General features: G+C 33.9%; 1 protein-coding gene across 1 annotated transcript in view; it reads right to left on the bottom strand.

Annotated features, from left to right (window-relative positions):
- Nucleotides 1-27,055, bottom strand: part of LOC136032244 (protein transport protein Sec31A-like) — a 140,340-nt gene that overhangs the window by 27,527 nt on the left and 85,758 nt on the right. The window contains exons 10-17 of the mRNA XM_065712476.1: nt 24,723-24,877; nt 20,947-21,021; nt 18,321-18,459; nt 15,679-15,981; nt 12,907-13,043; nt 10,393-10,560; nt 6,856-7,387; nt 1,127-1,345 (exon numbers count right to left, since the gene is read on the bottom strand). Coding sequence (XP_065568548.1) covers nt 1,127-1,345; nt 6,856-7,387; nt 10,393-10,560; nt 12,907-13,043; nt 15,679-15,981; nt 18,321-18,459; nt 20,947-21,021; nt 24,723-24,877 — 1,728 coding nt within the window. The remainder of the gene's footprint in view (nt 1-1,126; nt 1,346-6,855; nt 7,388-10,392; nt 10,561-12,906; nt 13,044-15,678; nt 15,982-18,320; nt 18,460-20,946; nt 21,022-24,722; nt 24,878-27,055) is intronic.

Here is a 27,055-nt window from a genome sequence, read left to right on the forward strand (position 1 = left end):
TGTAGACTTCAACTCGAAAGCTGGCCTCTCTGTGCTCCGCATACAAGAAGATGAATTCGCCGGGCCTTCGAGCCCTGCGCCTTATGACAGGGAAGCTGCCAGACCTTCTATACTCCCTATACAAGGCCATGATGCGCTTCTTTTGGCTCTCCGCATGCAAGTTGTTGATGTTAATGTAAGTATGGATTCTTTGATATTTAATTGGGCTCTCTGTTTTTTCAATCTAATGTATCTAACCCCATGCTTAAATCCTCACCCCATTTTCTTAGTCCTATCCCTCTCGAAATTTCTGTGTCCTCCTTTACTTGGGGTCACAATTTCTTCAAATTTAAAGTGGGATATCCATGTTAAAGACATCACTCACAAAGGTAATACATCTATCTCCCTCCTTAAGCTCCTAAATAAGTTTAGCATCCCCCTTCCCATTCCTTAGGGGTTTATTCTTCCTTTGTCCGTCCCCATCTCGAATATACTTGTCCCGTTGAGCACCCTGGTATATCGATAGAATCAGACAAAATTGGGCCCATCCAAAGAATACCCAGCGAATAATCTTCACAGAAGACAAGGTGCAATAACAAACCCTCGCTGGTTTGATGTATTATTTGGCTTGAGTACCTGTAAGGGTTTTATTTAAGAGATTTCTCCTCGTTTTGGTTTTCAGTATCACTCTTTATTTTGCTTTGGAACAGTTTTTTTTAATGAATACCCTAAAAAATGGAAAAAAGGCTTGACACCATAAATATCTCAAAAGCCTTCGTTCCATTCCCTTTTGTAAGTATCTTCATTTTCAGGCAAGCCAGTCTACTAATGGGCACTTTTCAAAGAAATCATGGCAAAAAAAATATTCCTTGGCTAGAATCGAAATGAACAGAACCTTCTCCCAAGGACGTATCCAGGATTTTTGTTCGGGTAGGGTGAGGTGGCTATACAATATAAAACTTAAAAAACCAATTAAAAACTTGTTTATACGCATTTTCACTGTGTTTGTACGAGTCAGACAAAAACTTCAGGGGAGAAGGGGGCAAATCCCCTCCTGTATACGGCCTTGCCCTCTCCAAAAAATTAAATTGCTTCTATACTCCTGATTTCAACACATAGCTGACCAAAAACAAAGAAAAAAGTTTACCGTAAGTGGGGTTCGCTTGTATTGATTCTATTGGCTGTACTGATCCCACTGGCTGATAAAAGCTAGACTGTGGCTGTCCGTATAACTGCTGCATTCCCTGTCCACTAGAAGGCGGTCTTTTATGTTTAATGCTTCGTATACTTGAACTAACTGGCTTAGGGGGGTCGTTCCAGCCAGCTGTCTCTTGTCTCACTGAAGTGTTGACTAAAGGCTGAGCACCTGTTGACGATTGATAAGTTTCTATTAAACAAGGTAAAACACATAACATTTTCAGTATATAAATATTCTGATCATAACACTTTTCGTCTTTATTTGTGTCGCTAATTAATTTGTAACCACAGCACAGAGGCGTCAATTGGAGAAGCAGAGAGGGGGGCATTTACCCTACCTCTAGATTTTAAAAACGCCCGTTCTTGGTATTTTCAATTCAAAAGATTTTTTTCTGTACTTTCACCAAAAAGATGAAAAAATTAGCTCCTTCCCAATATTTTACAAAATACATTCTGCCTCCCCCCTTCTGCTTTTTTTTGTGAATTGACACCACTGCCACAGAAAGGGCAGTGGAAATTATTTTCATAGAAATTCTTGAAATACTAGAAAATCTAGCAATACAGATTATATGAGCTATAGACAGCAAAAGTAATAATAGGCTTAATCATAGATGACAGATCACCAATTTTGACAAATCTGAAAAGCACCATACTCTCAGAAAATTGAACTATTACGTACAAATATAACTATTTAGACTAATAAAAATGTAATTATTAAAGTTATTAAGAAATTATTAATTATACTATCCTATTATTTCTACATTATTCTTTTTTCTACAATTTTTATTAACAATTGATCCTACAACTCAAGTATTAACTATTGGTAACTATTAAAAACGTACGAAAATGCTGGCATTATTTATAAACAACTTCGAGTAGGCTACTTGAGCTGCGAATACTAATTAACTGGTAGATCAAAGTGTTTGGAAAGAATTTAAAAACAACGCTCTATACAATTCATCAAAAAGCAGACCTAAAAGTGATCGCATTCTCCGAAGAGCTTTTACTACCCAGCCAGTTGGTTTCAGATAATCAGAAGGAGTACAAACTTTTTCTTTTTTTTATGCCTGAAGGCAATCGATTATTCCATACAATTTAAAGGGATTGCATACAGTCGATATGTTTCAATTTATATATATATATATATATATATATATATATATATATATATATATATATATATATATATATATATATATATATCTATATATATAAAAATAAGTTGTCTGTGTGTGGATCTGTGGATGGATCAGGTGACGTCACCTGAAAAAACTGGATCAGGTGACGTCAAAACTGAAAAAACTAAAAAAAGGCAAAAACTACAAAAAAAAACTAAAAACTAATAAAAAAAAATAAAAAAGCTAAAAAACTAAAAAAACTAAAAAAGGCAAAAACTACAAAAAAAAACTAAAAACTAATAAAAAAGCTAAAAACTAAAAAAACTAAAAAAAGGCAAAAACTACAAAAAAACTAAAAACTAATAAAAAAAATAAAAAAGCTAAAAAACTAAAAAAACTAAAAAAACTAAAAAAAGGTAAAAAACTAAAAAACTAAAAACTAAAAAAAACTAAAAAAAAAGGAAAAAACTGAAAAATAAGCTAAAATAAAGGTAAAAACCAATAAAAAACTAAAAAAAACTGAAAAAACTAAAAAAAGGCAAAAACTACAAAAAAACTAAAAACTAATAAAAAAAGTAAAAAAGCTAAAAAACTAAAAAACTAAAAAAAACTAAAAAAAGGTAAAAAACTAAAAAAAATAAAAAAAAACTAAAAAAAAGGAAAAAACTGAAAAATAAGCTAAAATAAAGGTAAAAACCAATAAAAAACTAAAAAGAAAAAAAGGAAAAAACTAAAAAAAATTTTCATCTAAAAAACTAAAAAAAACTAAAAAAGGTAAAAACTAAAAGAACTAAAAAAGAAAAAAATAAATGACGACACTCAAAGAGAAAGCGACCAGGACAAAAGGAATGTTCGATTAGCAATCAACAAAGCACCGGGACACAGGGAGTATAAATGACGACCAGGACATAAGTAAAAAAAAAAAAACTAACAAAACTAAAAAGAAGGTAAAAACTACAAAAAAACTAAAAAGAAAAAAAAACTAAAAACTAATAAAAAAACTAAAAAATCTAAAAATCTAAATAAACTAAAAAAGAAAAAAAAAGGAAAAAAATAAAGGAGAAAAACAAAACTAAAAAACGAATGTATATACAGACCGGGACACCGGGATACAAATGACGACCGGGACACAGGGAATATAAATGACGACCGGGACACAGGGACACAACTACAACGGGGACACCGGGGGAAACAGGGGGATATAAATGACGACCGGGACAGGGAATGGTCGATTAGCAATCACCATCAACAAAGCTCAATGGCAATCATTAGAATCACGAGGTATAGATCTGAATACAGATTGTTTTCCCATGGACCATTATATGTTGCATGTTCAAGAGTCGGTAAACCTGACAATCTATTTATATGCAAAGACAATGGGACAGCAAAGAATGTTGTATATTCGCAAGTTTTACGTAGTTAAAACCATATATATATATATATATATATATATATATATATATATATATATATATATATATATATATATATATATATATATATATATCTATATTCACAGGTGGGACATAGGGACACAACTACAATGGCGCGTAACTATTATGGCGCGTAACGACTTACGCGCGCGGGGGGGGCTTGGGGGGGGGCGCGAAGCGCCCCCACCAACTAGGTGTTGGGGTGGCGCGAAGCGCCACCCCAACAGCTAGTATATATATATATATATATATATATATATATATTTATACGAAGTATGCAAGGTCTGCTTGCATACTTCGTTATGCAAGGATCTGTAGTAATTATATTGATTTTAAAAATAGATGTAAAATCTTAAGCCAAAAATTGATATTAAGAGGTTTTTCTGCATATAAATTAACTTGGCAATTTAAAAAATTTAGTTTTCATTATAATGAACTTTTAAATAAATACCAAAAGAATTATCTAGAAATAACTTAAGGACATTTTCGGCTAATTTCGGAGGTTCGCGAAAAGATGATGCAGCGCCATTTCTTTAAATTGTGTTTCTAATAGAGCGGATTTTTAAAAAAAATAGCCTCATGGTAAAGATGAATTCTATAATTGTTTACTTCATTCAGGTTTTTTGCAATGTGTTGATATTTGTGATTTGGAAATTTTTATCATATTTAGTTTAGCTATTGTTACTAAAAAGAGGAATACATTTGCTGGTTTTTTCTTTCATAGGCATGTATTTTGGGAGGTGATACCTGACGCGGGGATACCATGGATATGCTGTGGTAGGCACAACACTTGACTGGGTAGAGAATTTAAAGTGCCGAAACCCTATAGGCAAGTGTATTCTCCTGATGAGCCCTTGTGTTGGGTTGTTGCCTCTGAATTATTTGTCTTTAGTGCTTTTATTGTTTGGTAAATGACGACTTATACTTATTGACGACATGACTGCCTGTCCATGGATTATTCTTTATGGTTGATTGTGTATGGCTATGCTGTTTGACCTATGTGGTTTTATGGATGAGTAGGGTTAAGGCCTCGTTCAAGAGCTGGTCTATATTAGCCACTAATTTAGGAAAACAGTTTTCTCTTTCTCCTTCTATCTCCTTTTTTTTTGTGTGTTTGTGCTGTTACATTGATGATTTCTCTTTTCATTACATATATATATATATATATATATATATATATATATATATATATATATATATATATATATATATATATATGATAATTGAATATAAAAAAACAACAAAACTGCAAATATGACGCACTGATAACAAGTATTAGGGAGGTGAAGGTCCAAACAGCCGACCGTAGCAAGTGGAGGCAATAGTCATGGTTAGTAACGACAGAAAATGGCGAGAGTAGCAGGAAAAACATTCCCTTGATTTGTTTTTACCTTAACATATTGCTTTGTTTCTGTTTTTTTTTTTCCAGTCCTGGTTGAACTCCTTGAAGAATTGCTTGTAGGACCGTTCTAATTTTCAATTTTAAGTTTTATTATGCATTTTTGTTGTAAGTCTTATTTTATTTGTGTATGTGCTTTGGTGAGACGGCCTTTGGATACAGAGCCAAAATATTCAGAGATAAAAATTTCACTGTCTTAGATTAATTCCTCACTGTTTTACCTGTTATTGTTTGTAAACCATGGTCTAAAGTCTAAGTGAGCAGAGGGAGGAGACAAAGAGTCGGCGAAATGCTCATAAAGTGTGAATACTTTATAAGTACACTCGTGGAAAATTTTCAGTTAAAGTTGATTCACTTCAATTAATATAATTCAACTATCTTTACTTCTATCATTCTTATCTTCTTTTCATATTTATCTGATTGTATCATTTACTTCTATCATTCTTATCTTTATCTTCCATCATTCGATCATTTATCTACTATCATTCTATTCTACAAGGTATTACATGTATTCTGTATTCTACACGGGTAGAAGGCGGTTTTTGATCTTCTTGAAGGAAAGGGAGTAAAAAGTTGACAAATAGACACAAGAAAAAAAGGGAGATAAATGATTTTCATAATCTTTCCGTTAATCACGTTGTTATGAAATGCATTTCACAGACATTCAGTTAATGTATTTCGATTTTAGAAGTTGGTAAATTGTGTTTTCTTCTTCAAATTTTCTTTTACAAGTTATATAAAAAGCTGCAACAAACAGACCTTGCTGCCCACCAAAGAAAGTTTGCTTTCAAAACAATGGCATTGGTTTAATTTTTTTTTCTATGAATAAAACCAAAAAAGTATTTTTCATTTATTCATAAAATATTTCATAAAGTATTCATACAAATATTCAAAAGTACGCATAAAAAAATTGTTTAAAACCTAGGGGAGGGGATCTATAAAGGGGAATTTCCCCCTCCAATCGAAGTCCCCTGGATCTTGAACAATCTACCATATGTTTGCAATGGTACAAGACTTTCTGCGAAAAAGATGATGAACAACACAATAGTAGCAAAAATTTGCTATTAAAAATAAAAGCAAAAAGTGTAAATTCGAGGGAAATAGTACATCACGTTACCAAAGCTGGCTATTTTTGCCTTGCTATATTCCAATTGGTCAAAAATAACTTGAACACTCGTACAATTCATAAGCACAAGTAAACCGATTCATTAAGCTATTAATTACAATGCCAAGGCAACACGAAAAATCTGTGGGGGATCATTGATATATATTATAATTAATGTAATAATCAGTTTGTCTATGACATATAATTATTATTTATTTTCAATCCCACTGTACAATAATAAAATGTGTGAAGTAGAAGATAGATAAACACACAAGAATACAAATGCAAATCGAAATAGAAAATACTTACAGAGTAATACATAAAACACAAAAATAATCAAAAACAAAAGGAGAAAAACAAACATAAAAGGAGGGAGAAAGAGAACCCCCCTCCCCCTAAAAAAAAACAATTCACAAGTACAAGAACCTAATTAGACGCGAAGGAATACGGACACAAGCTGTGTTAGATAGCCTTCTGTGCAGTAATTCAAGTTTAACTGTGATATCAGAAACAAAAGAGTTTCTAATAAGAACTCGATTTTTAGTCCAAGGCAGAAGACATAACAAAAATTCAAAAATCTAAAATAATTAATCCATTAATATAAAATAATTGATAAAGCCAAACCTGAGGTTGGTAATGCCTGTGGCGCCATTGGGACAGGCGCAGTTGGTTGAAACACTGGTTTAGCGGGCATAGAAGCCGTCGCAGCTTGAGGAGCAGGCAAAAAGGTACTGGATCCAGAAGTTCCATATGCTGCCTGTTGCATGGCTTGAATGGACGGTGCTTGCTGAGAAGCAATAGGCGGTGGAGCTTGCTGAGAAGCAATTACCGGTGGAGCTTGCTGAGAAACAATTGACGGAGTCGATGGACGCTGATTTCCATAAAAAGAGGGTTGAGCAGGAGCAACTTGCTGAGAAGGGAATGACGTAATAGGCGTTGCATTAGTAGTACGTTGTTGTCCATAAGTAGGAGGCTGTGGGGCGATATTATGTTGAGGAGCGAATTGTGCAGTAGGCGCTATCTGCTGTCCATAAGCAGAAGGCTTCGATGCCGTAGGTTTGGCATGTGTGGCTCCAACTCGTTTGGCAGTAGTTTTGATTGGCTGCCGCCGCCCAGTGGCATATTCAAGCCTACTTCTCAATTCCGGTACATCATTCTGCAAAGAAAAGAAAAGAACATACAATAAGAAGGAAATACAATTTTTTTTAGAAATCTATTGTTTGTATTAGATCTACGGATTTATTTTAAATTTATAAAAGACCAAAGCTTGCAATAACGGATAGCATTGCAGTGAACAAGAATAATAATTGATATAAATAATAGAAAGAAAGAAATGAGATGAACGTCTTCATTATTTATGAAATGAACTAAAAAGTGAAAAAAAAAATAGTCTATGTGTAATGTAATGCTTCCATCAAAAATTCAAAAGAGGGTATTCAATAAATAGCGTATGAGTCGTAGTTTGTGTTCTAAAGTAGAGTAATAATAATATAAAAAAATCTTATCTAATTTCCTTCAGCAGCTCCATGACAATATCATCTAACAAAAGAGAGCGGGAGAAAGACGGAAAGAGTGAGAGAAGAGAAAGGGGGGAGAGGGGTAGACACCTAGGAAAATATTGTTCTCTCAGATTTGTTTTCTCTTGCGAGAAGCTGGTCATGGTTTTGATCGTGCTGGTGATGAGGCCTGGACTTCATTGAAAAGGATATAAAGCGGCGTTCAAATGCGTGTCTGGCTAGAATCCCATGTCGGGACACGTGCCTGGCCAGAAATCAATGTCTATTTTCATCATCCATGTTTACATTTTTAAATAGAAATTTAATTTTATTTTTTTTATCTTTTTCTTTATTAATCTTTTGTTCATTTCGAGCAAATATGCAACACCAAATATAATAGTGAAGCACGCTAAGGCAATTGTTTGGCTGGTCTCATCCATTATCTTAGTGACAGTAAAAACAGGATGCTAGCTACCACTGCAACCCGGATACAGGAAGCCAAGGAGAGAGCGGAAATAAGAACCCTCTGTGGATTTGGAAAGGTGCATTTGATAATGAGAAGAGAAAGCTAATATTGACAGTGAATGTGTAGGGGATGTACATACTCTCCTTTTCGTGAATGATGTAGCTTTAGTTGTAGATTAAGATAAGACGTTACGGAAGTTGTTAAATTTATTACTGGAATATTTGTTAAGAATGAAACTTGAATCGGATGTTGGTAAAAGAGTAGTCTAGTTACGAGTGCCAGTTAAAGTGAGGTTGATCAATTTATTTTAGAAGGTTGAGAGATACAAATTCTGGAAAAATGGAGGTTCCAGAAAAGCGACAAATTAGAAAGGTGTAGCTAGTTTACTGTAAGAGATAGTAATGTGTAAACAGAAACGTTAACAGTTTTGTAGTTAGAAAAGATTTTGTAATTTTTGAGCGAAGAAGCTTTAGGCTAGTGAATATGGCTAGGTTCTAGGAACGTACTATTTAAATCAGCTTATCTAAAAGCCGTTATAGATGAGTCAAAAAGTTCATGGTCTTACCAGGTAAGGAAGATTTTTAAGATTATTCAGTGGGGTAAATATGGAATAATGGATTAAGTATGGATTATGAAGTAGCAAAGATGGTAGGAAGTATTTTATGTCACCAAGAGGTAAAGGTTTGGCAGCATGAAAGAAGTCTCTCTGATTCCCTGTGACTCTACGCAGTGGCAAAGGAAACAGGATGAGTGGATATTTTAAGGTGAATTTAAGAAAGGAGTTAAAGCACATTATGGAAATGAGGGCAAACAGTTTACCCCTTGGGGGAAGAAGGAAGGGAGGACGCAAAAATAGGATGGTCCTTACTTTTCCTCATATGTGGAGACATGGATGGGACTGTGGGTCATATGATAGGCGAGTGTGAAGAATTAAGTGAGTTGCAAAAAATGTGAAAGGAGAGTGTAGGATCAACGAAAAAATATTGCGGAATGAGTGTTGTGTTAGTGTTCAAGGATTAGGGCGATTTCAAAGGCTACCAATGAGCATAGAAATTTTTTTTTTTAATTTGTGTAATGTTCTGTTTATGAAGTGATTTACATAGAACTGCTTTTTTTTTTAATTCTGTATTGCCATGGCCCTAAGGTTTTTAGAGTAATAAAAAATATTGTTGTCATTGTTATTATAACAAGAAACTAATAAATTTGATGGACAAAATAGACAGAATGATTGCAGCAAGATGTGTAACTTCACCCAGGATTATATCCCAGAGAGTCGGAACAGAATTTCTAATAAAGCTCGAATTTTATGCCAGATTTCCTGCACAATATCGTGACAATCCCAAGTTTAAGGACTGTAAAAATCAGTATTTGCAGAAAAAAAAATTTGCAAATGAATTTGGCAATTTTTTGTTTTGCAACTCAAAGAGATTATTTTTGAAAAAAAATAATTAAAAAATCAACTGTTTTTAATATCTTTTTTAAAAATGAGTTTACTGGTTTGTTCAGATTGCTCTATTTTTTTTTTATATAACATATTTTAAAGTTGCTTGCCAGAGTGAGCAAACGTAATACATATGGATAAAATATACCAAATCAGAGGACATATTTTTTTTTCTAAGAGCTAACGATTTTAAATATCCATGCTAAAAAGGAGTATAAAGTTATTTGCCTATATTAATAAAGTTATTTGCCCATAATGAGCAACCCTAACACGAACATTGATAAAATATAGTAAAAGCAAAGAGCTTATTCCTGAAAAAAACCTTAAAGTATTGACGATTTTTTTCAGCATCCTTATTAAAAAAAGCATCAATGCTTCGTTCTGGGCAGTCGTGAATTTTGTATATAACATGCTATATAAAATAAACCATTTTAAACTAAACTTTTTTTCAATAAAACAACTTTTTAAAACCTCTTTTAGTTTAATCTAAAGAACTTTTTTTCAACAATTTCTTATATTTTTAATTAGTTAGGCGAATATTTTTAATACAAATTGTGCCATACAATTCCAAAAACAAATTTCTCAGTATATGCAATGTAATTAAGTTCAGTTTATTTTTTCCAAGTTCAAATAGCAGGACTCAACGATCAAAGATAGTTTTTCATACCAAAACGTAATACGTAATAACGTCCAAACGTTAACATAAACGTAAAACGTCCAAAACGTAATAGCATTACAAATTCCTTCAATATACTTACTTCTCCAACATATCCAAGAAGCATTAAAGCAAGTTCTAATTGGCCTTCAGAGGCGAGAACACTAGAAAACTCAGCAATCTTGGCTGCTGCGTTTGCTGGAAGACCCTCTTCATTTCCATAACGCATCTTTAATGCTGCTCGAATAATCATTATTTGTTCGGTAAATTCCTACAAATATAACAGTACAATATTACCTTTACTTAAAATAAGGTACCAGGAAGTAAACGATCGGTCATTATTCTTTTAATTTGGCATTCCAAATATTTATGTATTAAAATTTTCATAATATATTTTTTTAGTTCTTTTTTTTAATATATCTTATAGAAATAAATTTTATATCAATTTTATACAGTAAAAATTTTAATGATAAGATTTTTTTCATAATAAAAATTATATTTTATAAATTATTTTATGAATTTTATATAGCAAATTTTACAAAATTTTTAGAAATTCATAATTTTATATTTATATAATAAAATTTTAACATTCCACATGTTTAATTAGGAGATGGTAAAGGAGATTTGGTATCCATAATTGTATCTACATTTTATCTTGTTAAACTCATCTTAATATTTTGGTCATACTTTCTCATCTTTCTGCTGTTATCTTTCTTTCATTAGTACTACTCCTCTTGTTAAGTCTTCTCGATTTCTCTTGTACCGTTATGTCTTATGGTAGGTACTATTATGCTTCTTCTTGTTATTTTCTTTTCTAAACACTTTTTTGCTTACCAGCTCCACAAACTTTATGCTTTCTTATTTTCTTTTATTCAGACTTCCCCCTTTCGTTTTTCAAATTTCACTGAGAAAAGAATGAAGGCAACTTTGTTTTTTTTTTTAGCGGAATGAATAAAAAAAAAGGTTGGAAGTATGCAAATTCATTATTTTGCCCTATTCCATAATTACTGTTAGTTATTGTATTGTATGTTATATTATTATTATTATTATATTAGTCATTATACATCATGTTATCAATTATTATATTAATTAAAATTGTATGAAAATGAGTAATTACTAAGAACAATTATAATGCGTTATCTTACACTTTTAACGGCAACCACTAAAATTAATAACTTGGCATTGTCTAGAGGCAAAGCATGTCACAGTAACATTGAGGAAGTGTTATTTTATTTTTAATTTTTTTCTAAGGAATCACATAAAATCAACAAGTCTTGCACATTATAACAGAAACATTTACTAAATGAAGAATGGTAAAGAGATATAAAAACAAAGCAAAAAATAAGTTACTAAAAAAGAACTAACAATTATCGAAAAGAGTTGACACTGACACACTAATAAGTAAATGAGAACAAGAGCTAAGAGCTCATATGGTAAGAGCTCTAGCAACATTCTAAGAATCAATAGATTGATTTAAAAGGAAAATCAGAGGCTTAATGCCGGTCGGGATTTAAAATAAGAACTCTGAGACACGAGGTTCTTCGAAATATCAAAATTCATTAAGATCCGATCGACCACTCGTAAAACAAATTTTTTTTTGTAATTTTTCCTCTCCCTTCAGCCCCCCCCCCCAGATGGTGGAATCGGGGAAAACGACTTTGTGCTGGTCCCTGACATACCTATCAATTTTCATTGTCCTAGCACGTCCAGAAGTACCGAACTCGCCAAACCACTGGACTCCCCCCTCTAAATCCCCCAAAATGAGTGGACCCAGTCCGGTTACGTCAATCACGTATCTACGACGTTTGCTTATTCTACCCATCAAGTTTCATCCCGATCTCTCCACTCTAAGCGTTTTCCAAGATTTCCCGTTTCCTCCTCCAACTCCCCCCAATGTCACCAAATCTGGTCGGGATTTACAATAAGAGCTCTGAAACATGAGTTCCTTCTAAATATCAAATTTCATTAAGATCCGATCAAAAATACCTGAATTTTTCTAATTTTTCCGAATTAGTCTAATTCTCCAACTCCCCCAAAGAGAGCGGATCCGTTCTGATTATGTCAATCACGTATCTAGGACTTGTTCTTATTTTTCCCACCAAGTTTCATCCCGATCCCTCCACTCTAAGCGTTTTCCAAGATTTTAGGTTTCCCCCTCCAACTCCCCCCAATGTCCCCGATATGCTTCTAAATATTAAATTTCATTAAGATCCGATCGCCTGTTTGTAAGTTAAAAATACCTCATTTTTTCTAATTTTTCCAAATTAATCTTCCCCCCGCTATGGCACTTGGTAAATACCAAGTGCCATAAAAAGGCAGCTAAGGAAATAACTGCTTCTGGTGCTTAAAAGTTGTTTACATCACTAAGAAACAAGAAAATAGAAACGTTCTTTTTAAGATTATCCACGTCAAATGCTTTTTTTTCTCCAAAAAGAATCGTTTGGACTCCTTTGACAGAATAAGTGAGTGTACGCGAGAGAGTGAGAGAAAGAGACAGCGAGCGCGAGAGGGGGATAAAGGGGAGAAAGATAGGAAGAGAGAAAGAGAGAGAGAGAGAAAGACATACCAACCGGTATGACTTATATAAGAATTACAAGGAGAGAAGAAAAGTGATTACCTGCAAAACTATGATGTCAGACTTCTTGTTTTGACAGCTTGATTGTACAAGGGATCCAATGTCTCCAGCCAGAATATAACAGAGAGAAGCATCCGCACTTCTACCAGTTTCTGCTTCAAGACGTTGCCCAAGAGTTTCTGAAGAAAAAAAAAACAATTTACCCAAACAGATAAGCTACCCCAATTACCCAAACAAATAACATTTTTAAGCTACGATGACAACATTACAGATTTCCCATGGTTTAGTCGGGTCTGATTTAGGACAATTCTACACGGAGTATGTAATAAGCAATGACATGCATATTTTATACGGCAACTCGGCGGTAGAAATTTAAAAGGCATTATGCTGCACGACATCAATTAGCTCAAATTAAAAATAAAATAAGCTAAAAAAAAGCTCAAAATTCAAATTTTGTCACATGTCGGGATCAATCCCTCGACTCTTTGTGCGACTCGGATAAGGTCTTGAGACACCTATCCACATCCCTTGGCCACCGACCACTTGGCCAGCCTGACATGTTGAAATATAATATTTAACAGCAACTTGCTTATTTTTTGGTTTACAGACGTTGTTGCTGCCAAGATGCAAATAAAAGTCACAACTGGCAACACAACTCTCCCTCTGGTGTTATATAAGTGTGAAAGAAAAATGCTTTATAAGGACCTTAATATATTATGAAAAGAGAAATCACCAATGCAACAGCACAAACACATAAAAAAAAAAAAAGACAGAAGGAGAAAAGGAAGACTGTTTTCCTAAATTAGTGATTAATATAGACCAGCACTTGAATGAGGCCTTAACCCTACTCATCCATACAATCACATAGGTCAAACAGCATAGCCACACACAATCAACCATAAAGAATAATCCATGGACAGGCAGTCATGTCGTCAATAAGTATAAGTCGTCATTTACCAAACAACAAAAACAATAAAGACAAATAATTCAGAGGCAACAACCCAACACAAGGGCTCACCAGGAGAATACACTTGCCTATAGGGTTTCGGCACTTTAAATTCTCTACCCAGTCAAGTGTTGTGCCTACCACAGAATTTCCATGGAAATTCATATAGAATTCATATAGAAAATTATGAAGTTGTATTACGTATTGTATCCAACCACTTTACCGAGTATACTTCTCCTAATCCCTTAGTAAAAGTTTTTTTTTTCAACTATTTATTGTATGAAGTCAATAAGTTGGAACCAATTTTCCCAAATTAAGGGAAATGACAGCGGAAAATGAAATATGAGTCAAATATATTAAAGAAAAGCAAAGTTATACAAAGATATAATAGGCAAAAATATACAAAAGAAACTGATCTGTTTCTCTGGATGCTTGAATTATGCAGGCTAACCCCTCCTAAAAATGCAGGTGTTGCAGAAATGTATAGTTTGGGGTATATGACGGATATGAAAAACCTATTCCATTGTTAAAGCCTCTTAAAACTCTCCATCATTAGGACCAACAGCAAATTTTTGCCAGGTATTGAGGGAAGACAGACTACAAGGTATGCAAATCCAAGCAAACAAAAACAACAGAAAAGCAGGAAACAGGCAAGAATAAAAGCTGAAAATGGCGTAAATGCGTAAAGGTTAGTCTAGAACAGACTCTAGTGAATAAATTTTAAAAATGACGTGTTCTGCAATGATCTTTTATCTAAAAAAAAAAATTGAGGCGATGCGGTGTTATAAAGGATCACCTCGTCCGTTTTTTTTATAAATCATTTTTTGGAGGGAGGCATTTTGTGTTTTTTGGTGAATCTGATAATCTAAATCGAATAATCTAATTCCAATTGACTTATTTCTAACTTAATATATTCTAATTCAATTAATATTAATCTATTGTTAAAATTAAAAACATTAATTTTAATTAAATCTAAACAATCATTTTTTTGGGGGGAGGGTGGTAAAAGTTTTTTTCAGTCTAAGGTTTTATTGGACTATAATAGCCAAATTCAGCACCCTAAAAAAGACCTCCAAAGCTTTATTTGCGTTATCCTCTGAAGTAACTTCACTCAGTCAACATCATTAAGATTTGAGGTAATTATTAAACGTTTTCGAGTACTTCACTAGCTAAAAGGTAAGCATCGCTCGATTTGCCTTTTAGCGGTGTTTCCAAATATACTACTCCTGCATATGCAACCCAGCCCCTCCGCTCTAATAGGGCAAGGGCTAATGAGTTGAGTTCCATAAAAACATTTTCAATAGTAGCCATTAATATATTTAGAATCAGCGTTAAAAGGTACATCGATTGGTATACTTATCTTTTAGCTTGAGTAGCAATCGAAAAAAACTTAATTTTCCCGATTTGATGTTCATTTCGTTATATTTATTTATAAGCCATTTCATCTATTAGTGGAATTTTAACGTTTTGGTATCTAGAAACTCAAATCAAACTCATATCTCCAAAAAGCACAACGTTAATCTTGATCTTCATGATATAAATAAGTCGAAATTGTTTAGTTGCCTTGAAAAATAGTTCCACAGGGAGTGAAAACTAAATTTAAATACACGAGTGACTGTACTTTATAAAAGAGTGCTTCGACACCAAAGAAAACCCTGCTTTTAAATTCTAGCATTAGATGTTGATGATAGTATAGCCTGTCATACTCTTTTTCTGAATCCTGGAGTGGAGCCACCCTAAATAAAGTAGTCTTAAAATAATTTAGGCAACCATATTCAGCAAGAGTTTCTATCAGCTGCTTTATCACTAAGAAAATTCAGCTATTACATAATGAGTGACAGCTATTAAACGCCTTGAAAAGTACTTACTACAAACAGTTGCGACCTGTTGCGGCGCAGCAAACATAACAGCGCAAGTTGCAACCTCTTTCCAGGATGACAAATCACAGTTTTGAGCTACACTATCCCATTGACCAAGTACAACGGCAGAGATCAGCCGAGAGACACCAGTGGCAGATTTTGCATACTTTTGTCGAGTTTCCAGCAACAATTCTTCCCCGCCTAAGGTCGCCAAATTTAAGGCATCTGTCCATTTTCCACCTTTGATACAAAGGTTTACAACTCCTTTTATGTTTCCAGTTATTAAAGATTGGTTAATCAGGCCGTCGATACCTATAAAAAAAAAAAACAACAAAAAAACAAAGAACAAAAATTTTAGACTTAATAAGAGTTGTAAAATAACTTTTACGATGAAACTAAAAATGCAATTACAGTCTTGTCATTTGCAATGCCTGAAAAATAATTTATAAAGCCTATTTTACTGTTTTGAAAATAGAAAATTTTGCACGACGAAAAAAGAAAAAAAAGCCCTCATGATTTAGGGGGATTTTCAAATGCAGCTTTGTATCTTTAGCTCAAAATTTAATTAAACTTATCCTAGTATCGACTGATTACGCTTTTTTTGTGAAAAAAAAAAATTAAAAACAGCTTCAAAAAATCCTTTCGCAGACTACGGTAACAAAAAAAAAAATCTGATTGAAAGCTTGAATTAAGCATAACGAAATGGTTTCAAATGCTTTCATAAAAAAAAATTTGCTTGTTTTTTTTTAAAATCCAAAACACTGATTGTTGGAACGGTTGGTGTATTTTTAAAAGGTCCAATACATAAAAAAGAAGGTCGAATATTTCCATTAGCATAAAAGAGTCAAATAATTAAAGGCTCATATGGCAGGGCGGATAAAATAGGGGGAGAAACAAAAAAGTTATTTTCTCTTGTTTTTTGAATGCATTAATATATGGAAAGACTTTCGATACAAATTAATATAATGTCACACAACTTAAAGCGACTAACTCAAATAAATGACTAATCATATTCAATATTGCCATCTGGAAACCCTTTTCGGTACCACTATAGCAGTCAAAATTAGAATTAATACATTAAACAATTAAATTTAAATTAAATATTTTAACTAAATATTCAAAATTAAACTTGAATAGTAAAAACCCATACAATTAAGAATTTTCAGTATCACTGTACTCATAAGAAAGACAACCACATAATCAAGGGCGCATCCAGGATTTTTGTTCAGGGGGGGGGGACAATACAAACTTTAAAAAACGCAAATAAAATTATTTATATGCATTTTTGTTACGTTTTTATGAGTAGGACGAAAATTTCGGGGGAGAGGGATCAAACCCTGTACCCCCCTGGATACGGCCTTGTGTATACTAAAATGAAAGTTAAATTTATGTTATCCACGAGTAACATCTACTAGTAGTCATAAAAAATTCAGTTTGTATCGATAAATACTTGAAAAGCCCATAAAAGTATCTGCAACGGTATATTAGTACCAGGGACGATAACCCTGGTGACACTGCACTCTATTATTTTAACCATCCTTAAAACAACATTAACCAGTTTCAAACAAATTTCACTAAACGTTAACTTTAAGACAATTATGAATGACTTGGCAAAAACTATTCAGTTTCTAAAGCCTAAAATTAGCCTAAAAAGAGTGAAAATATTCACTCTAAGTCTAAAAACTTAACATCACTGAATGGTAAAATAACACTCAACAACACTTTTTACATGGTCAAATGAAGAATACGAGCATTTCATATTAAAACATTTCACATACATCAACTAGTAATATAACTTTAACAACACAAAATTAAGAGTTATAAATTTCTATAGTTATTTCTTTCTACATTTTAGTATTTCCCTACAACTAAAGAAAAAGACACTAAAGAAAAAAAAAAGACACTAAAGAATGGCTGAACAAGGGAATACCCACTGACCTTTTTTGACCGATGGCAAACATCGGCATTAAAAAAAAACATGCAAATACTAGATTTTGACAGAGGACAGCCGACAAGATTCAGAGTGACGAACCTGGTCTGTCAGTCTCATCTGCGTAGCCCCCAAGTATCGCAATATATTTTGCCTATCGGTCTCAAATTTGACCGAGCAGCAGCTGGAAATTCGGATTTTACTCGAGTAAGTGTGTTTCTCATTAACTGTCAATGGTACATTGACTAAAGGCATAAAATATCACTTCCCCTTTAAATAACTTTACGTCGGTGGAAAACACATTTGATTGACTGGAAGTGATGTCACTTTCGTGCAATCAAATTCACGATTCTTCTGGTTCGAATTTGAGACTTTGGTACAGGTTCTCGCACCCTCCATATATGTGTATGCGCACTAACAATGCGCATATGCACTGGTCCAAATTAGCAATACTGGGGGTTTATCTTCTGAAAATGACCATGGCACGTGTGGACCACGCTAACTAACCTGGGTTTCCTGTGGTCAGAATCAAGAAGGCATACAAAGGTCTCATGGTCCTTACTGAACAAGACATTATCAGAACAAATAGGTCTAGAACACAATCTGATTATTTTGGAGCCAATTGGATTTCGCTACTCCTCGATCACAAATAAACAATTTATAAGATTGACATTTTCATTTATATACAAAAAAGGAATACGAAGCAATGAAAAAAACTTACTATCATCTATGTGAACACTGATAGGCTTGGTTAGAGCATCTTCCTCTGATAAAGAAGTAACATTCGGTTGAAGATTCACTACGTCTGTATTCTGCTGGTTCACTAACGTCTCAAAAACGCCTACGTCATCAAGATTTTCCTGAGGTAACAATAATTAAAACTAGATTCCAATCATATTAAATTCTTGTTTTGAGTTAAATATTGAGATAATCTCCATTCATTTAAAAGTACTTAACAAGCCGGGTTGTGGAGTGGGGTTTTTGAAAACTTATTTATATCATTTTCTTCAAGTTTATGTTTAGATATCCTGACACTAAACCTCATTATCAGAATAAACTACTATACTGATCAAAGCCTGACGAATCGTTAAGCAGTTGGTTTATAAGTTTAAATATCTATTAGGTTTCTTTCTTCTTTTTTTCATTGAGCTGCATTGTAAGAATTTTAACGTTTAAAGACGTCCTCAGTTGTGATGGTTTCCGCTTAACCAATTTAAAGAATCTCATTTCATTTTTAATGTCCTTGGTACTTAAGCACATTCTCTAATATATATATATATATATATATATATATATATATATATATATATATATATATATATATATATATATATATATATATATATATATATATATATATATATATTTATATATATATGGTATGTATGTATATTTTCATCCGATGATCGGTAAATAAACATGAAAACCGACCATGTATCATCTATTACAATTTTATTTATTTTTGACGCACTTAATTGTACCGTATTTAAGTGAATTTCTATAATTTAGTGTTGGCTAGACGAGAAAAAGTGCCCTTAGATGAGGCAGATATATGCCTCTTTTTGTAGACTTTTTAAGAATTCTAAATGCTATTGATCAAATTTGTACATTGATCAAAGAGCAAACTCTATTATATGACCTTGAGGTACCTTAAGGTAATTTGAGAATTTTTTTTTGTTATAACATAAGACAATATAGTTTTTAAGACAATAAAGGAAATATAATTTAAGACAATATAATTTTTTCAACTTAAGATAATTTTATCTTGAGGTAGTTTAAGACAATTAATCACCTACAAAAGAAAAGCAAAATTTCTTACACAACTTAAAAAAAAGTTGACCTAGTATAAATACACAAACGTAGGGAATATGATTACAGGGAATCAAAATTAATTTTTTTTTTCAATTTTCACTTTTTCAAATGAAATAAAAGCACAATTTATATAGATGAAAAAAAACTATTGTTTTCATTCAGCATTCAGCTCAATGAAATGACTGTATTTGATGGTTATTTTAGATTTATTGTTAATTTTTGAGCACTTTTTTCCTTTTTTCGGCTGATTTTTCTATTCTTCCTCTCTTTTTTGTTTCCAAAAAATTTACTAATTTCTGTCCGCTTCTCTTTCGCTATTGTTTAATATACAGTTAAAAATGATTTTTATTTGTGCTGGTGGTTAGCTTAACCAAGGCTGCCAGGGCTGGGACAAGTCTCTTTCGAAGTCTATAGTCTTTATTTCCAAGCCGCCCATTCATATGCAGATAGAACCTTTTTTCACTTTTTCTTTCGACTTTTTTTTCTTGGTAAAATTAAACAGTTTTAAAAAAAATAAACAAGTAAAATTGAAAACAAAGTTCCAATAGGGATAGGCCCTTTTATTAAACAGTGAAAAACAGGTATAGAAGTTACTGGATATTTCGATCACACATAGGTGATTACAGCGAAACTGAACAAAACATCATCAGCAGCAGCAAAGCTAAAGTATTACAATTAAAACAAACTACATTTATACAGAACACATTAATTACTAAGTTGTATTTTTTAAAATGACTTGGCAAAATTCTATTCTACAAAACGCTTGTACTTCCGTGAATTACAAGTCTGGATTTCGCAAAAACGACTTTTACAAACAGGAATGTGAAAACACCGACAACTTATATTGTTCCATTCCTCTTCCCATCAGCGCTCCTGTTCCAGATATGTTTACCAGCAAAAATTAAGCCAAAGCTACGACTGGCCCATTTTTTCGATCACTTTAGATTCGAAGGAGAAAAATAGAGAAGCGTATTGTGCTGAAGCGAAATTCTGCGGTTGTTCATGGGACGGACGAATGTCCATCCTATGTTCAAACGTTCCACGTTCATCATTTATCGTCAATAAAAACAAATTAAGATAAAAAATGTAAACAAGGAGGACATTTTCCAAAATTCGGGGGGGGAGGGGTTTTTAATCCTTTTTTCTAATAGTAATCCAATTCCTCTGTATCCGTCCTCCAACTAGTACCCCCGATGATAGCCTAAATGCAAAATAAAGGAAATCGAAATGTTACCCTAGCAAACATTAACGAACTTACATTTCTTGTAAAAAAAAAAAAAAAAAAAAAAAAACAAACAAAAAAAAAACAAACAAATCAAACCTCCAAATATTCAAACAAAAATTGTCTTTTACAGGACTAATGAACATTCCTTTACTATCCCATCCCGATCAAAGCATGCTCTAACAGAATAGATCAACTTGAAACAGCTATTATTACCATCAAAATTGTAAATAACGAATTTAAGCTTATCGATTCCCACTTGACTGACAGAAAATCTTAGTCTAGAGAAAAACAGATTATTCTCAAATCTTACCTCCAGCCCGAGCCCGTTGACTTGTGTACTTAGTAATCCAACAGCGTTAACAGTCACTCCCAGAAAAGCATCAACCTGAGCAAAAATAAAACATAAGCGTATTTAACAAATAAAGTATCTCAAAAGAAAGCACAGAAACGAATAAACTGAAACACGTACTCTAAATATTACATCTGAATAGGTAAAAAAATAATACTAGACTTAAGACTTAAAACATAATACTTAAGACTTAATACTAGACTTAAGCTACAAGACAGTGCTAAAAATAAATATTTACCCCATACACTGCTTCAAGTTTAAGCCTTTGGTATAACGCACAGCTCCAAAGAATTTTTGCATAAGCTAACGCCCAATAGGTAAAATTGTATCGTTCAATCGGGCAATCCATTTAGTCCTCTCAAATGCGTAAATAATAAATTTTTTTTTTTTTAGCAACAAGTGACAAAAACGACATCTTGGCTATCTTGAAATTTCCGATTTTATTTCCCTTGCACTAACAATATCAAATATTATTTTTTTAGCTATATTCCCTGATTCAGGTTACCTTCCAGGTTACATTCCCTGATTTTACAGTTTACAGGTTACAGTTCGAAGTTTCTTCATGTTTTTGCTGACTATATAAAAGCACCCTGTCACTTTAATCTTACCTTCGATACCCCCTGTGCAAAATATCTTAGTTCACAACCCCCTGCCATCATAATTTTAAACTGGAAAACATTTGACCTCTCCCTTGAGTAGCTGAAAAGAATTTACGCAAATGATCAGAAGTAAGGAAATTCTGCTATAATGTTGAAAGTGTCAAGAAATTTACGGGAGGCATGATCGTAAAGTCTCATATAAAAACCAAAACACTGTTCTACATATTTTTTTTATTATTCTAAAGATTTTACAGGTTATATTCCCTGATTCAGGCGTGTCCAATTACTCTTCTTTTGTTCTCCCTCAGTTTTACCTCTATAAACCTTTTATTCTCCGAGCAATACTGCAACTCAACCAAAAAGATAAAATGCTTTTATAGCAAGCGCTAGCACAACTTTCCACAACATCAGTTTCGGGTTCTGGAACCGTATCTTTTAAACGCCACTTTCAAAAACGAACGGTTAGTTCTTCTACAATATCCCAACAGGCTTTTGAGGCTTCCCCTTCACCACCTGTTTGGCATACATGATGCCCACCATACTGTATTCGCTTTCAACTAGATTTCCTTGTTCGACAGCAATGGAGACTACCTTTGGTTTTGGTCTATTTTAATTTAGTGTTTCGTTTATTGAGGTTTGTTTTGTTTTCACTTTGCATTTAGGTCCCGAACGAAACATCTGCATGTTTATCCTTCCTTTTTTCACTGGCTGGAAATATCCTCGTTTTTCTTCTTCAATTTTTTTTTTAATTTTCAGTAATGACTTGACTTACTGATGTCTCCTGCCGAGTGGGGCTCAGCGTAGAAAGTTATGTCAGCTTCCTCCAACTGGTGCGATGACTTTTGCGCACTGGGGATGATCGAGTAGAGGTCCCGAACGAAACATCTGCATGTTTATCCTTCCCTTTTTCACTGGCTGGAAATATCCTCGTTTTTCTTCTTCAATTTTTTTTTAATTTTCAGTAATGACTTGACTTACTTATGTCTCCTGCCGGGTGTGGCACAACGTAGAGAGTGATACCAGTCTCCTCCAACTAGTGCGATTGACTTTTGTGCACTGAGGATAATCGAGTAGAGGTCCCGAACGAAACATCTGCATGTTTATCCTTCCCTTTTTCACTGGCTGGAAATATCCTCGTTGTTCTTCTTCAATTTTTTTTATAATTTTCAGTAATGATTTGACTTACTGATGTCTCCTGCCGAGTGGGGCTCAGCGTAGAAAGTGATGTCAGCCTCCTCCAACTGGTGCGATGACTTTTGCGCACTGAGGATGATCGAGTAGAGGTCCCGAACGAAACATCTGCATGTTTATCCTTCCTTTTTTCACTGGCTGGAAATATCCTCGTTTTTCTTCTTCAATTTTTTTTTTAATTTTCAGTAATGACTTGACTTACTTATGTCTCCTGCCGGGTGTGGCACAACGTAGAGGGTGATACCAGTCTCCTCCAACTAGTGCGATTGTGATAACAGTCTCCTCCAACTGGTGCGATGACTTTTGTGCACTGAGGATAATCGAGTAGAGGTCCCGAACGAAACATCTGCATGTTTATCCTTCCCTTTTTCACTGGCTGGAAATATCCTCGTTTTTCTTCTTCAATTTTTTTTTAATTTTCAGTAATGACTTGACTTACTTATGTCTCCTGCCGGGTGTGGCTTAGCGTGGAGAATGATACCAGTCTCCTCCAACTAGTGCGATTGACTTTTGTGCACTGAGGATAATCGAGTAGAGGTCCCGAACGAAACATCTGCATGTTTATCCTTCCTTTTTTCATTGGCTGGAAATATCCTCGTTTTTCATCTTCAATATTTTTATAATTTTCAGTAATGATTTGACTTACTTATGTCTCCTGCCGGGTGTGGCTCAGCGTAGAAAGTGATGTCAGCCTCCTCCAACTGGTGCGATGACTTTTGCGCACTGAGGATGATCGAGTAGAGGTCCCGAACGAAACATCTGCATGTTTATCCTTCCTTTTTTCACTGGCTGGAAATATCCTCGTTTTTCTTCTTCAATTTTTTTTTAATTTTCAGTAATGACTTGACTTACTTATGTCTCCTGCCGGGTGTGGCACAACGTAGAGAGTGATACCAGTCTCCTCCAACTAGTGCGATTGACTTTTGTGCACTGAGGATAATCGAGTAGAGGTCCCGAACGAAACATCTGCATGTTTATCCTTCCCTTTTTCACTGGCTGGAAATATCCTCGTTTTTCTTCTTCAATTTTTTTTTAATTTTCAGTAATGACTTGACTTACTTATGTCTCCTGCCGGGTGTGGCACAAAGTAGAGAGTGATACCAGTCTCCTCCAACTAGTGCGATTGACTTTTGTGCACTGAGGATAATCGAGTAGAGGTCCCGAACGAAACATCTGCATGTTTATCCTTCCCTTTTTCACTGGCTGGAAATATCCTTGTTTTTCTTCTTCAATTTTTTTTTTTAATTTTCAGTAATGACTTGACTTACTTATGTCTCCTGCCGGGTGTGGCACAACGTAGAGAGTGATACCAGTCTCCTCCAACTAGTGCGATTGACTTTTGTGCACTGAGGATAATCGAGTAGAGGTCCCGAACGAAACATCTGCATGTTTATCCTTCCTTTTTTCATTGGCTGGAAATATCCTCGTTTTTCATCTTCAATATTTTTATAATTTTCAGTAATGATTTGACTTACTTATGTCTCCTGCCGGGTGTGGCTCAGCGTAGAAAGTGATGTCAGCCTCCTCCAACTGGTGCGATGACTTTTGCGCACTGAGGATGATCGAGTAGAGGTCCCGAACGAAACATCTGCATGTTTATCCTTCCTTTTTTCACTGGCTGGAAATATCCTCGTTCTTCTTCTTAAATATTTTTATAATTTTCACTATCGGACGTCACTAAATAACTCATTCAATTCTAATAGAACTACATACTTATTAGTGGAGAAATAATCATTGAGCTGTAGTAAGAATACAATTGACGGATCGAGTGTCGACGACGACTTCTCCTAAAAAATGTTTCTTCGAAAATAACTAAAATAACTAAATTAATACTAAAGCAGAATAGCTAAAATTAGAATAGCTAAAATCAACCAACTAAATCTAAAATGAAAAATCACTAAAAAGTTATTAAAGAATTTATATTAGAAAGTCAAAAGATTAGCATACCTTATTAGAGACATCTTCGTTGTTATACCCAAGAACTTGTATTTGGTCTAATCGGGGGTCATCAACAAAATAAGAGCGAATGGCTTTCCACATATTTGCTTCTGTATCAGCCTGACTACTTTCAACTTTCATATCGCAGTAAGGTAATAGATTGCCTGTAAAACAACTTAGATTAATTCCACTTCAGGGGTGAAGAATATAAGGGCACTGACCATTATCGAAACAAGAGCTATTCTATAAAAAAAGGGAGTACCTTTATGAATTCATCCGAAAAAAAAGAATCACATAAGAAAAACTTCCTGATCAATTAATTTTTTTTAAGTCTAAACACACACAGAGCTTCAGGTACTTTTTACTAAAAAAAATTATGATTAAAAAAAAAAATTATTACTAAAAAAAAAAAAAAAAAAAAAACTAGATTTCAATTCACCACCCTTAAAGATTTCGATTTAGCACCCTTATAGATACAAAGCAAGAGCATGCGACTCAGATTTTGTTTTACATGATAAGCCGTGTTTTTACATGATTTAGATGGCATAATAATATTTTCGGATTACAGGTAAGAATTTTTTTGACTTTTTAATGCATTCAGTTTTTCACTAAACTTTTTTTTTTAAGAAACAAAAGATTAAAATATATGATTTAGGTTTTTATATATTATTTTCTTTTACTTTTCCAATTTCGATTCATCGCCCTTGTATATACAAAGTGACACTATGAAATTCAGATTTGTTTTTCAGATCTGAGTACCTTAAGGCATGATTTACAAGGCAGGAATGTTGTGTTTTTTATTGATTAATTTCAAAAGAATTTTCCACAAGATAAGTTTTCCAAAGAAAAGTAAAGAGCTCAATTAAGCCAAGAATGATCAAAAATTAAGTCAAATAATCTTCCAAACGTAAAACTACCTCAAGTCACTATCAATAAATAAATGAAACTCAAAACGAACAGAAGTTACAATAAATAGCCAAGTCAAACTCAAAACGAGCAAAAATTGACATGAGTAGGGCTTATAAGCCCCACACCTATTAAAGACCAGAACACAATTTGCGCTTTACTGAAAAAAAAAAAAACAACAACAACAAACAAATGACCATGGATTGTCCGTTTAACTGACATCTCCTGACATTTGTTCCTTAAGGTTTTGATAATTTTTCATTTATAAAAGTAAGAAAGGTGAAAACATTTCAGACGAATTTTGTTTTCAGTAAAGCGCTAATTACGTTCAGGTCATGAGAAGGCTTCTGGGTTATGAACTATTGTCCTGAGGGCTCATGGGGGTTGCCACCCTCAAAGACATCTAAAAATTTTTATCAGATGCGTTTTGGGAAAATACGAAGTGTAGGGGGGGGGGGTATCCACCCTCCAATCACTCTGAATCTCAAATATGGCAATGAAACTTCTGATTACCAACCCAATGAGCCCCCTCCAAGATTTATACGATAAACCTTTCTATATATACCATATATGTCCCCAGGGCATAACTTACAACCCTTTCCCAGAGGGCTCTGGAGGGTGGGAGTTGTCACCCTTAAAGAGATAATTTCCGAACCTTTCAACTACGTTGAACAAAATGACTATCTCAAAATTTTGATTGGATGTGTTTGGGGAAATGGTGGGAATGGGAGGGGGGTTAGTTGATCTCCAATCACTTTCGACTAGTAAAAAGAGAACTAGCACTTTCAGTTCCGATCGAATGAGCTTTTTTCGAATTTTCTACGTCAACAAATCGCCATCTCAAAAATTTTATCAGATGCATTTCAGAAAAATACGAGGTGTAGGAGGGTATCCACCCTCTGATCACTCCAAATCTCAAAAAGGGCACTAGAACATCTGATTCCCAATCAAACAAGCCCATTCTGGAGTTTTTACAATCACTGTTTCTGTATATGCCTTATATGCCCCAAAGGAATAACTTACGAACCTTGCCCTGAAGGCTGTAGGGGGGGGGGAGGTGTCATCCTTAAAGACGTAATTTCTGGCCCTTTCAACTACGTTGAACAAATGGCTATCTCAAATTTTATTGGACGTGTTTGGGAAAATGGTAAGCGTGGGAGGGAATTAGTTGCGCTCCAATCACTTTTGACTATTGAAAGGGCACTAGTCTTTTCGATGTCCAATCGAATGAGCTATTTTTGAAGTTTATAAGAAAACAAATTACCATCTCAAAATTTCGATCAGCTGCATTTTGGGAAAATACGAGATGTATGTGTGTGTGTGGGGGGGGTATCCACCCTCTGATCACTCTGAATCTTAAAAAGGACAGTAGAACTTCTGATTACTATTCCAATGAGCCCTCTAAGAATTATATACGATCAGCCTTTCTATATATA

Source organism: Artemia franciscana, chromosome 10 (assembly GCF_032884065.1).
Source record: "Artemia franciscana chromosome 10, ASM3288406v1, whole genome shotgun sequence".
NCBI lineage: Eukaryota > Metazoa > Arthropoda > Branchiopoda > Anostraca > Artemiidae > Artemia > Artemia franciscana.